Genomic DNA, 13,265 nt, shown 5'->3' on the forward strand with positions numbered 1-13,265 from the left:
GAACAAACTCAATCTCTTCTCCATCCATCCTGATGCTGCCAATTGGTCCAGTGGTGAGAATCTTTGTCTTCTTGATATTGAGCCTCAATCCATACTGAAGGCTGCAGTCCTTGACCTTCCACAGCAAGCACTTCAGGTCTTCCTCAGTTTCAGCAAGCAGGGTTGCCTCATCTGCATAACACAGATTACTGATGAGTCTTCCTCCAATTATGATGCCACACTTCTCATAGAGCCCAGCCTCCCGCATAATCTGTTCTGCATATCGATTGAAAAGGTATGGAGATAGGACACATCCTTGGCGCACACTCTTCCCAATACTGAGCCATGCAGTGTTTCCTTGCTCTGTTCGGACAACTGCCTCCTGGTCCAAGTATAGGTTTCACATTAGCACAATCAAGTGTTCCGGGATAACCATTCTTCTCAGAGTCACAACAGTTTGTTGTGATTGACACAGTCAAATGCCTTTGCATAATCAAACAAACACAGACATTCCTCTGGTACTCCTTGCTTTCAGCCAAGATCCATTTAACATTAGCTACAATATCCCTAGTACCACGACTCCTTCTAAAGCCAACCTGCAGTTCTGCAGTTCTCTACTGATGTGCGGTTCCAGTTGTTTTTGGATAATCTTCAGCAGAAATCTTGCTTGCATGTGCTATCAATGATACTGTACTATTATTTCCACACTCTGTTGGGTCACCTTTCTTTGGAATGGGAACAAATATAGATCTCTTCCAGTCAGTTGGCCAAGTTGTTGGCCACCAGATTTCTTGAGACAACTTGGTGAGTATATCTTGGAAATCATCTGTTAGTTTAAATACATTACTTGGTATACCATCAATTCCTGGGGCCTGATTTTTTGCCAACTCCTTTAAAACAGTTCATCACTATAGGTTCTTGCTCATATGTTGTTTCTTGAAATTTCTCTGTGTCTGCAAATTCCTTTCAGTACCATAACTTTGTATACTCTTTCCATCTTCTTTTAATACTTCCTGGATCATTTAATATTCTGTCCAAAGCATCCTTAAGTATAGCAAGTTGAGGTTTGAATTTGTTCTTCAGTTCCTTGAGTTTAAGAAACGTACAGTGAGTTCAGCCCTTCAGATTTTTTTTTACTCCAGCTCCTTACACACTTCATTGTAGTATTTTATTTTTGTCTTCCCATGATGCCTTTTGAAATCTTCTGTTCAGCTCTTTAATATCTTGAATTCTTCCCTCTGCTTTGGTTTCTCAGCACTCTAGTGCAATATTCAGAATCTCTTCTGACATCCATTTTGGTCTTTTCTTCCTCCCCTGTCTTTGCAATGACCTTTTTGCTCTCTTCCTGGATGATACTCTTAATATCCTCCCCCACAACACATCTGGTCTTTGCTCACTTGTGTTCAAGGCCTCAACCTGTTTCTGAGATGGCTCTGAAATTCAGGTGGGATAGACTCAAGATCATATTTTGGTTCCTGTGGATTCAATTTAATTTTCCTGGCCTAGTTTTCAGAGCTGATATTGAGCTTCTCCAGCAGTTATTTCCACAGATGTAATCAATCTGACTCCTACGCATACCATCAGGTGAAATCCATGTGTATAACCTGCGTTTTTATCTCTTATAAAATGTATTTGCAATGAATAAGTAACTGTGCAAAATTAATTGTCTCTAGTTTCATTTCTGTTACCAAGTCCATGTTTTCCAAAAACTAATCCTTTTTCTCTGTTCCCAACTTTTGCATTCCAGTCACCCATTATTATTAATGCATCTTGATTGCATGTTCAATCAATCTCTAACTGTAAAAGTTGGTAGAAATCTTCTATTTCCTCTTCTTTTCTTAAAAAACAATTTTAATGCAAGTTTACAGTTTACAGAGACTTAGGGTTTCCATTAATTCATTACTGCACTTTCCTCCCTGCCCACCCCCTTCCCCCCAATTTGCTCTTTCTTTGAAAGCAAAGGAAAAATTCTTTCATTGTTATACAACCCCTCCCTCCCCACAAGTCCACTCCACTATGCAGCCTTCATTCTGGACTCCTGTCATGACAATAATACCTATTCATATATCCCTTTTAAACAGTTCTCTCTCTCATCTGTCTTAATACAGTATACATTATTTATCCACTCTTTCTCAGTCTTCCCTCAACTCTAATGCCAGTCCTGTTTTACAACAGTAGCAATATGCAATATTCGTACTTTTGTGACTGAGATTATTTCACTAAGCATAATGTCCTTCAGGGTTACCCGTTTTGAGTAGTATTTCATGAGTCCCTTGTTTTTTTCAATGCAGCAAAGACTCCATTATGTGAATATGCCAGAGCTGCTCTATCCATACATTTGTTGATGGGCACTTGGGTTGTTTCCAACTCCTTGCTATTGTGAACAAAGCCGCAATATACATGTGTGTGCATATATCTGCTTGGGTGGCAGTTATGGTTTCTTTAGGGTATATTCCCAGTAGTGGAACTGCTGGGTCAAATGTTATTTCTATTTGCAACTTTGTGAGAAAGTGCCATACAGCCTTCCATAGTGGTTGCATCATTTTACACTCCTACCAACAGTGAATAAAGGATCCAGTTTCTCCACAACCTCACCAGCATTTGTTGTTTGCTGCTTTGTTAAATTTTGTTATTCTTACTGAGGTGAGATGATATCACATAGTTGTTTTGATTTGCATCTCTCTTAGAGCTAGAGATTTTGAACATTTCTTCAAGTGTTTGTTTGCCATCTGAATGTCTTCTTTGGTGAACTCTGTTCATATCCTGTGCCAGTTTTTCAGTTGTGTTATTTACCTTTATCTTGTTGTGGTGCCCGAGTATTTTTAAATTCTAGGTATAAGTCCCTTTTCTGACATGTCATTACCAAATATTTTTTTCCCAATCTGTGACTTCCCTTTTTAGCCTGTTGGAGAAGTTTCTGGATGTGCATAGGATTTGATTATTAAAAGGTCCTATTCATCTATTTTTATCCTCTCCTGGTTGTCTATTTCTATTTCATCTTCTTTGGCTCTGATTGTTGGTGCAGATATCTTAATGACTGTGGCAGTCACTAGATTTCCTTGTATGTGTATGGAATCTTGTCGCTCACAATATTGTATTTCAAGATATATCCAGAAATGACTTTTTTAACTATGAAAGGAACCCCAATTTTCTTCACCTTTTCATCTTCAGAGTAGTAGATCATATGATCTTTTGACTCAAAATGCCCCATGCCAATCCATTTCATCTTGGCAATACCTAGTATGTCAATATTTATGCGATCCATTTCTTCCTTAATAGTACCTAATTTTTACACATTCATGGTTTTCATATTCCATGTTCCAATCATTAGTGTCTGCTTACAACTGCTCCACTTCCTTTGTATTTCCATACTTCAGAATGCCACCTCATTTGCCTGTTAAGTCTACATTTGTTCTAGTGTACATAGGGTTGTCAGAAGCCCGGGTTAAACCTGGCTGCTTCTTGGAGGCAAGGATTCTGAAGCTTCATGTGACATACTCTGGACATATTGCAAGGAAGGACCAGTCCTTGGATAGGGATGTCATGCTTGGGAAGGTGGAAAGACAGCACAGGAGAGGAAGACCCTCTATGAGGTGGATTGATTCACTGACCAGGGTACTAGGGGCAGGTGTGTTGGAGACAGTGAGACTGGCACAAAATAGAGCAGGGTTTAAGACTGTGTACATAGGGTCACTATGAGTTGCAGGTGACTCGACGGCACATAACAACAAGAACAAGCCTTTGTTATGCCCTCTCTTCTCAAATCATACAAATAGTATTTTTCCTCTGGTAGCAATGCTACTTTATCCTGATTTTTTATCATATATATTTATTGTATACTTTATACGTAATCATATTCAATCTTCTGGGAGAGGCAGTGTAAATTAAATTAGTCTTTTTGAGCCTCTACTCGGTCATTGATATAAGTAGTCTACTGACTATTTCACAAGGTTTTTAAGCAAACAAACAAACTTGAAAAACCCTACAAACCAAAATGAAAACATTTATTAAATGTCAAACATTACCACGGCTGCACTTTCTTCCACAATCTACCTCTCCTTTATGAATTATAAATTTTTTGAGGAGGGGGGTAATGCATATATTAGGGGTTTTTTGGTTTGTTTTTTATTAGTTTTCTTTAATTCTACTTCAAAAAGTGGAAATATTTCTGATAGGCCCTGCAGGGCTGACTCACTCCTGGGCGACAACCTAGCTTGGTAACAACTGTCACAGCCAATCAGCATGCTCCACAATTGCTTCCTCTGCCAAGAGACTTGGCGCCTAGCAAAGTCATCAGCTGCTGCCTAACCGTACCAACAGCTGCAGCCAACCAGCATGCTCCATGACTACTTCTGCAAGGAGACTGCCTGTTTAACAGCATCACCACTAGTGCTGGCAGCTGTGGCCAACCTACATGCTATACTACTACTTCCTCTGCCAGAAGACAGCCCCTTCCTTCCCAGTCTTTTAAAAGGTCACTTCTTCACGCCATGTGCGAGCTTCTCTTTCAGCCTGTCTTTTTGTCTGCCACCCCCCCCCACCCCGTTCCCACCCATCCTGGGGCAGAGAACCTCACCCAAGAGGCTCAATAAAAGCTTCTTTGCTTACTTTTGGTTTCTGCGCCTGTTTTACCTAACAATTTTTCTTTAAAACTACTTCCAAAAGTGGAAACAGTATCTTTGTTTTCCCCTGGTATAGACAATTTAAGCACTTAGTTGCTAATGAAAGGTTGGTTCAATACACTCAGTGACTCCCTAGGAGAAGACTTAATTATCTGTATACTTAATGGATACGCCCTGCAAAACTCTGTGAAGCAGTTCTTCTTTGTCATATGAGGTTGCAAAGAGCAAAAAGTCAACTGGGCAACACCTAACATACATACAATATGACCTACGTACATTTAAAATTAGGGAAAGTGTGCATCAAGATTGTATTCTCTCTCCATACCTATTTAATCTGTATGCTGAGCAAATTACTTGAGAAATTGGACTCTATGAAGAAGAATGTAGCATTAGGATTGGAGGAAGACTAATCAAAAACCCACACTTTGCAGATGAACAATCTTGCTTGCTGAAAGTGAGGAGGACTTGGAGTATTTGTTGCAGAAGGTTAAATACATCAACTTTCAATATGAATTGCATCTCAACAACAAGAATACAAAAATCCTCAACACTGGATGGTCAAGCAACATCATGATAGATGGCGAAGACTGAGACTGTCAATAACATCCTTGTACATGGATCCACAGTCAATACACTTGATAGCAGCAGCCAGGAGATCAGCAGATGTATTGCACTGGGAAAGTCTGTAGTAGGGACCTCTTCAAATTGCTGAGAACCAACGTTTTAAGTTTAAGGACTAACGTGTGCCTGATTCAGGCCACAGTCTTTTAAATCACTTGATATGCTCCTAAGAGCTGAACAATTAAGAAGAATCAATGCCTCTGAACTGTAGTGGTGGAGAAGAGAATATCCAATGGACTTTCAAAGGAACAAATAATTGTGTTTTGGAGAAGGTGTAACCAGAGTGCTCGTTGGAGGCATAGTGACGAAGCTATGTCTCACATAGTTTAGACATGTTATTCTTTGGAAAGGGACATCATATTTGCAAAGGTAGAGAGATGGCAGCTGATAGGAAGACCATCAACTAGGTGAACTGACACAATGACTACTGTAAGGGGTTGGATGTGTCAGAGATTGTGAGGCTGGCATAAGACAAAACAAGGTTTAGATACATCACTATGAATCATACATAACTCAACATCATCTAACAATAACAAACATACATAACCTACATATAGCGATCTGTCTTATAAAGACTTAATTCCATAAACTGTTAAAAATACAATCAAGTCTGCCTTGGAAGAAGTGCAACCTGGATACTCTTTAGAGACAAGGAAGGTGAAACTTCATCTCACATACTCAGGTTATGTTGCCAGGAGTAGCCAGTCCTTAGAAATGCTGGAAAAGGTAAAGGGTCAGAGAAAACAGAGGAAGACTCTCAACAAAATGTACTGATCGAGTGGTGATATTAATGGGGTCAAGCATATGGGAAATCAAAAGGGAGGTACAAAATAAGAGCAAGGTTGAGATCTATTGTTCCTATGGTCGTTATGAGTCCTAGTTGACTCAATGGCACTTAACAACATCTATCTCACTAATTCTATTTATCCACAGAGCTCCAAAACACATACAAATAAAAACACCTCTTCTATTTAACTTTCTAAATAAATTTTCTTTTTCTACTCCTGGAGAAAATAAAAAGCAAATGATTACCATCCTCCATAAAAATGTTTTATTAATTATGGATTAACTAATATACACTTCAGCTTTTATTTATAGATAAGACTACATAAATAGAATAGCAATAAATTACATATAAATTACATATTTTACTAGAAATTATAAATCAATTATTATGAATAAATTATCTGCAGCAAGACTTAAAATTACAAAATCAATTCTCTGATGTTTATTTATTAAAGTGGAAAAAATGGAAAGAATAATGAAGGAGGGGAAAAGAAGGAAAAAATTAATAGTAAGCAAGAGAAAAGTAATTTTTACAAGGAAAGGGGAAAAAATCACATTGGAACTACATATAATTAATAAAAAAACTGTGTGAGTTAATAAAAATACAAAGACCATTAAAAAAAGACAATCTTTAATAACCCCACAAAATTTTTCTTTTGCTTTTAGTGCACTTAGAACAGATGGAAATTGGCTAGAAGCTCATGCATAATCATTATACTACTTCTGTTTGGTAAATTATAAAGTGTGCACAGGCAACATTTAGAAAGTTACTTAGGAATTTATTAAAATTAACATGCTATTTTAGTGAAGCCAAACTACTTACTTGGGTCTTGTCTACAAGAAGCTAATGCTGAAGTGCTAAAAGACTTTGCAAAGTCTTGCTTATGCTGGTTTCTAAATGCACCTGTCTAAAAGCAGTATTTAATATTCGGAAATACTACAAAATAGATTCCTAAAAAGAGCTTAGTAAAATTGCTTTAAAAGGTTTACTTTACTTTTAAAAGCATCTGTTGCTCCAGGTGCATGGTTTTTGTCTGGATGAAACTTCAAAGCAAGCTTTCTATAAGCTTTTTTCAAATCTTCATCACCAGCATCTTTTGTAACGCCAAGTACTTCATAGTAATTTTTACATTTGTTTATGCTGTGAACAAGAAAGTGTGGTATAATGTAAATGTTAAGGAAGAACTTCATGTAATATTATCTCTAAGTTTTAATTTATTATAATAGCATAAAGAACTATCTCTGGTGGTCTGTTTTAGCATCATCAATTTAGAGCTTATCCCTTTAAGGGTTAAGTGCTGCTCTACTTTCTCAGCCACAGACCAACCCTCCATATTCTTCCCAGTGTAAGGACAACTGGCTATGAGAATAAAATGCCTTTGCTGAAATGTATCACATACAAAGAAGCAAAGCCAAGCCCACAAAAACTGTACATGAAGGACAAAACATACACTGTAACTAACATCAGAGAAAGAAAACTGTTTATTTGTACTCTTTAATAAATGCATAAAAAAATTCCAAATTCTTTACAAATATGTCACACTCAAGATTTAATATATATATATATTACACTCCGAGAACTTTTCTCTCAAAGTGTAAACAAGTATCAAGCAACAGGTTAGTGCATATAATTGCAGTATCTTATGGCTTAAATATCAGGTTAAATTAATTCAGTCTATACTTAAGAGAATCTGCGTCACTCTGAAAAAAATAAAAATCTCACAATAAAATATATTGTACAACACAAAAATACTTGTTATTCCTGGTTTTCATTATGGTAAGCACATTCTTAAAGATTACTTACAGAGTCTATAACTGTAGCAGATTTAAGCTGGGGCTGTTTAAAACAGAAAAGAAATACACTGAACGGAAGTCAAATATTACATATTTTTGGATGTTAATGTTCTGTTCTCTCATAGCCTAATAATTTCCATTCACTAAGTTTCATAGTACTTTTTGTTTTTTTGGTGGCACAGTTTGTGATTTTAGATTTGTTCCATGCAGGGATAAGTTGAGGACAAAGGTAGTAACAGGTGGAAGGGCCTGAAGCATAACTATTCCCTGGCAACAAAAGAATTACAAAGACTGACTCAAAGTTTAAAGAACAAAGTCTAATTTTTTTAAAAATATTGAACCTATTAGACATAACAATGCCTGGCACATGATCAGTTCTCAGTAAATTATTTTGGGAGATAGATGAGACTTTTACAATGCAAGCCATTAGTTATTTGCTATATGAATAGGGGTGGGAAAGAAGACATTATTTAAGAGTATCCACATTATAAAAAATCTGTTATATAGCACTTATATAAAAATAATAGTAATCATTAAAATTGTATTTATCGGGGAGCTCTGGTGGCCTAGTGGCAAGGAGCTGCAACTACAATCCCAGAGACACACGGTTCGAATCCACCAGATGCTCTGCCGGGGAAGGAGGGGCAATCTCCTCCTGTGCCAGTCAGATCTGATTTGACGGTACACGCACACAAAAATAATAAAATAAAAATTTAAAAAAAAAGATATAAAAAAATTGTATTTATCTACTTTAGATACATAACATTAACATAATGCCATTTTATTTGAAAAACATGCTAACTTCTTATAATGGGTATAAAATACTTACTGACCAACTACATCACTAGAATGCCAACTATGTCCCAGAGTTCTGGATACTTGTGTTGCATCAATGAACAAAGCAGAGAACAATGCCTGTCTTTTTTTTTCTTCCTGTGTTTTTTTTAGAGAGACTAACTCTCCTAGATATGTTTAGAGACAATGTGACAGAAAAAAAGGTGGGAGGCATTTATACAACACCTACTGTGTGTCAGGTACAGGTCCACAATCCCATATCCATGTTCCAAAATCCATAAAGCTCTGAAAAATGAAAGTTATTCTATAACTATTTGACTGAAAAACCTGACTTGAACTCTTTTAGAGGCAAAATCTAACCTAAAGAGATGTGAAGTTTCCTATCTTTATTTATCCTATTAAAGTGTGAAAATTTGTATATTTTGCTGTAGAAATGTTACTATCTGATATAGGCTGCCGCCCTAGACTGTGCTAAGATGTTATGTAATGTATAATATGATCTTAATTACCTTTCCAATGTATGAAAAAAAAAATCTAAATTCCAACATAGATAAAAACATTTCATAGAAAGAATTATAGAATTTGATATGCTGATTATTTTATAGTAACTGTGTCATTGGATAGCAATTTAATGCACAGGGAAACAGAGGTTCTGAGTGGTTAAGTAAACTGCTAAATATAAAAAACTAATAATAGATGACCAGAAAGATATAATTATTCAATATAATTTTACTGAGCAATACTTCTCTGCTAAGCATTGTTTCAGATGCTATAGCTATATAAAAAAGCGGACAAAATTCCATGTTCACTTTAAATTTACAACTGGGGGACAGCCAGTAAGCAAACATGTAAGTAAAATATAAAGTACATTCTATGGTGTTAAGTATTTGAAGAAATTAAAAGTGTTAAATGGGGAACTAAAAAGGAGGCCTGCTATCATAAATAGTGTGATCATGAAAGGTCTCATAAGGAAGGATTTCAACATCAATTTACCTGACATTGAAACCCTGCTGTTTCAGAACTAGAATGAAGGAAAACAGTTCAGACTCCTTAGGGATCATTCTCTCTCTTACTATCTGTACCTTATCATGGCTAAAGTGACTCTTTTTAATCCTATATATTTATTTGCAAACATTGTTTCTGAGGCCAAGAACATCCCTTTTCTGTCTTCCTTTTTGCTTAAACATTTTCTACAAATTATTCAGAAATTACCTTAACTCTTGACAACAACCCAAATTTCTCAAGACTAGGTTTAATGTATCATATGTGCCTAAAACCCTCTGAATTGAAATCATATGTTTTGGATGGACAGATGGATGGATGGATGACTAGCTTAATTAATACTGTCATGAAATGTAGTTGAGGTCAACTTAGGTTAGAGAAGAACTAAATAGAAATGAAAAAGACTGTGGAACAAGAATCACAAAGCTAAAAATACAGCAGACACTACCTGAAGGGAGAAAATGGAAAAAAGGTAATGATAAAGTTATCTTTGGTTTGAATGCAAATGTTTAATGTTTCTGTTGTTGTTGCTGATTGCCGTCGAGTCGCGCAAAACTCATAGTGACTCTAGGAACAAAAGACCTGAAGTCTTTCTATAACTATCACCATTTCTCAAAGTTCATAGAGTTTCCAGAGGCATGCTGTTTAGGAAGTGGATGCCACTCCTGCTTCCAAATGTTTAGTCAGGTACCAGATTAATCCTCTAAAATCATGTTATGTCTATACTTCCAAAACATAAGAGGCCAGGAGAAGAGGTGCTTGATAGTAAGCCGGAATGCACAGTCCTATAGCAATAAAGATGATATATGCCACCAACAGAAAAAAGAATAGATTGAAAAGCACTTATTTCAGTAATCTTTACTAATATGTAGCACTACTATATTTTTCTGTACTAAATTTTTGGTCATACACTCACAGACGAAATTCTTTGAGAAGCTGTTATCATTAGTGAACATCCTAATGACTATATCAAGTAACTGCTTCAAATATAACCTAAATTTCATACTTGATTGATAAACTACCATTAATTTTAACGATGTCACAGATGGTTTTTTGGTTTTGTTTTGTTTTTATGTTATTTTATTTTTTTTGGTCACATCTGTTTATTTTTTTTAAAAAAAAGTCAACTTTCGGAAAGATCAAACCTTCTTCTCTAAATAAAAAATATTGAATCCACTCACTCTCGCTGATGGAAATACTGTGCAAGAAGGTACAAAATATGTCTGAAGAAGGTCAACAATAGAGTATACCTTTTATTTCTTCCTTTATGTGCATAAAAACATAATAGCTGAATAGGAGAGTTATCTTCCATAACTGTCTTTCAAGTATAAAATATTTTAATAGATTCATAGTTTAGTTACTTGTTTATTTCTGATCCAATTAGTTACTTGTTTATTTCTGATCCAAAAGATTATTTGAATAACAAGTATGCCAAATGATTCACTTTCTTTTTAATTAAGAAATTGGTGCTTAAATAAAAATCTAATTTCAAATCAACCTAACTCAAATGACTTTGCAGTTGTACAGAAGTATACCTAATTAATAAATAAGATGATGGCACAGGAAATTATTTCATACTGATCTTAGATGCTTTAAACAAAAAACAGTCCTTTTCCAAATGAGATATTAAAAACTTCCTTAAATTAGGTTCATGATACATTTTCTCAATTATTTTTCCAATGTATTTAAACTACAGGAAAATAAATAGTGCTCTGCTTCTCAGAATGTCAGTTTTATAAAGTTATATACTTTTTTCCCAGCCTTTACTGTACAGCTAGATCTTACTTATGCAATGGATGTAGTATTATTGCAAGGCTTCTCCCATTGAGCCAACGTGTTACCGAGCAACTTGTTTGCATAATAGTGCTAACCAACAAGATAACATGGCTTTCTTCACAAAAATCCCTTGTGTATAGATAAAACAAAAACACACAGTACATGTTAGTTATTGCTCCACTACCACATTAAAGCAATACTTACAGAGAATTAAAATGAATAATGATTCTGCTAAGGAACTCTTCTGTAAGGTACTGACTAAAGCACAAAAGTTTATATTACTCAGAGATTCTACTGGAATAAGTACTGCCAGAATGTTCCTTATAAACAAGGATGGGGAGACTTCCACTCTTACATTTGGACATGGTGCCAGGACAGATCAGATCCCTGGAGAAAGACCTCATGCTTTGTAAAGCAGAGGGTCAGAAAAAAAAAGAGAAGACTTTCTATAAAATGGACTGACACAGTGGCTGAAACATGTTATAACAGCAGTAATTGCAAGGATAGCACAGGATTGGGCAGTGTTTTGTTCTGTTGTACAAAAGTTCATCTACTTGACAGCATCTCACAACAAAGATTCTAATAAACAGTGTTCTAACTGTACTTAATTGCCAAAGGGGAAAAAAAGCTTTTGGTTTTTTTAAAGGTATAATCAAATTACTGACCAGTAATCAATCTCTAATAACTGATTAAGTTGTGTGTTTGTTGGTTTTTTTTTTTACCCACATGGAACATATGGCCTCAGAGTTGGCTGGGCTCTAAAAGCTAATCAGCAATCCTTTCATTCCATCTGCCTTTTCTCTCTGCAACAATTTTAAACTTTACCACTTTAAAACTTTCAACCTCACTTCTTTTCTCCTAACTCTCAATAACTTCATCTCCTATTTTACAGAAAATACAGATACCGAAAGACAGACACTCTTTCAATGTTTTATTTTGTATCTGCTCCACTCTGGCAACAGACAGAGTGTACCTGCACCCACCATTATCCTTATTCTTCCACCCTCAAGATGTTACTAGTGCAAAGCTAGGTCTTGTGAAATACATGTATTACATATATACTATCAATAGTAAAACAAAAACACCACTGCTTCTCCCTCTAATTCCTATCACATTTTTGGACTGCTGCTTTTTCCCTTTCAAAGCAAGCCTTTAAGACAGAAATTACAAAGAAAAAAAATATTAAGCACTTATTATATATGCATACATTCTTTATCAGATTCTAGAAATTCTTATTCTCCAAAACTATTAACAACAGTCTTTTTCATAATGTCCAAAATATATATGATTCTTCAGCCTTTCTAAAGCGATAATCATTAAATGATTCTAATTAAAAACAATATATAATCTTCTGTAATATTAGTTTAGTTCTTTCATTGAGAAACTGTTCTCACAATATACAGTAAGACTTTTAAGAAAATACAATATTAGAATGTGGTTTCTAGGAATATCTTTTAGTACACTGCTTATTTATAGATTCTTCTGAAAAACATTTAGAAGATTCTCCTTTATTCAGACACCTCTCACAAAGTACTACAATTATGAAAACGGTTAGCTGTATAATTTATGATTTCAAAGTGCTACCATTCATAGTAGTCAAATATTCTTTACAACAACTTTACTAATACTTATTGTGTTACCTGGAAATGGAGGGTCTACCAACTATAACTGAAAAAACAAATCTTGGAGAAATAAAGTGAGGTGGGAAAAGTAGAAGTTTTATTATACCCCAGTACATGGAAGAAGACTTAAGAACTTCTAAACCTGTCTCCTCTTGTAGACAGCATAGCCTTATTAAGTAAAAGGACAGAGAAGGAGCATTAGAAAATTTGTCACAGTATCTTCTCTTCTCCAGGTGTTCAGACTAATTGGTCCAATTTTGTTGAGGCT

General features: G+C 35.4%; 1 protein-coding gene across 1 annotated transcript in view; it reads right to left on the reverse strand.

The window, feature by feature from the left end:
* The window catches only part of DNAJB14 (DnaJ (Hsp40) homolog, subfamily B, member 14), a 71,578-nt gene that overhangs the window by 34,642 nt on the left and 23,671 nt on the right, over nucleotides 1–13,265 (reverse strand). The window contains exon 3 of the mRNA XM_006893085.1: nucleotides 7,004–7,149. Coding sequence (XP_006893147.1) covers nucleotides 7,004–7,149 — 146 coding nt within the window. The remainder of the gene's footprint in view (nucleotides 1–7,003; nucleotides 7,150–13,265) is intronic.

Source organism: Elephantulus edwardii, unplaced genomic scaffold, assembly GCF_000299155.1.
Source record: "Elephantulus edwardii isolate Elephantulus edwardi_28Jun2011 unplaced genomic scaffold, EleEdw1.0 scaffold00122, whole genome shotgun sequence".
NCBI classification, from domain to species: domain Eukaryota; kingdom Metazoa; phylum Chordata; class Mammalia; order Macroscelidea; family Macroscelididae; genus Elephantulus; species Elephantulus edwardii.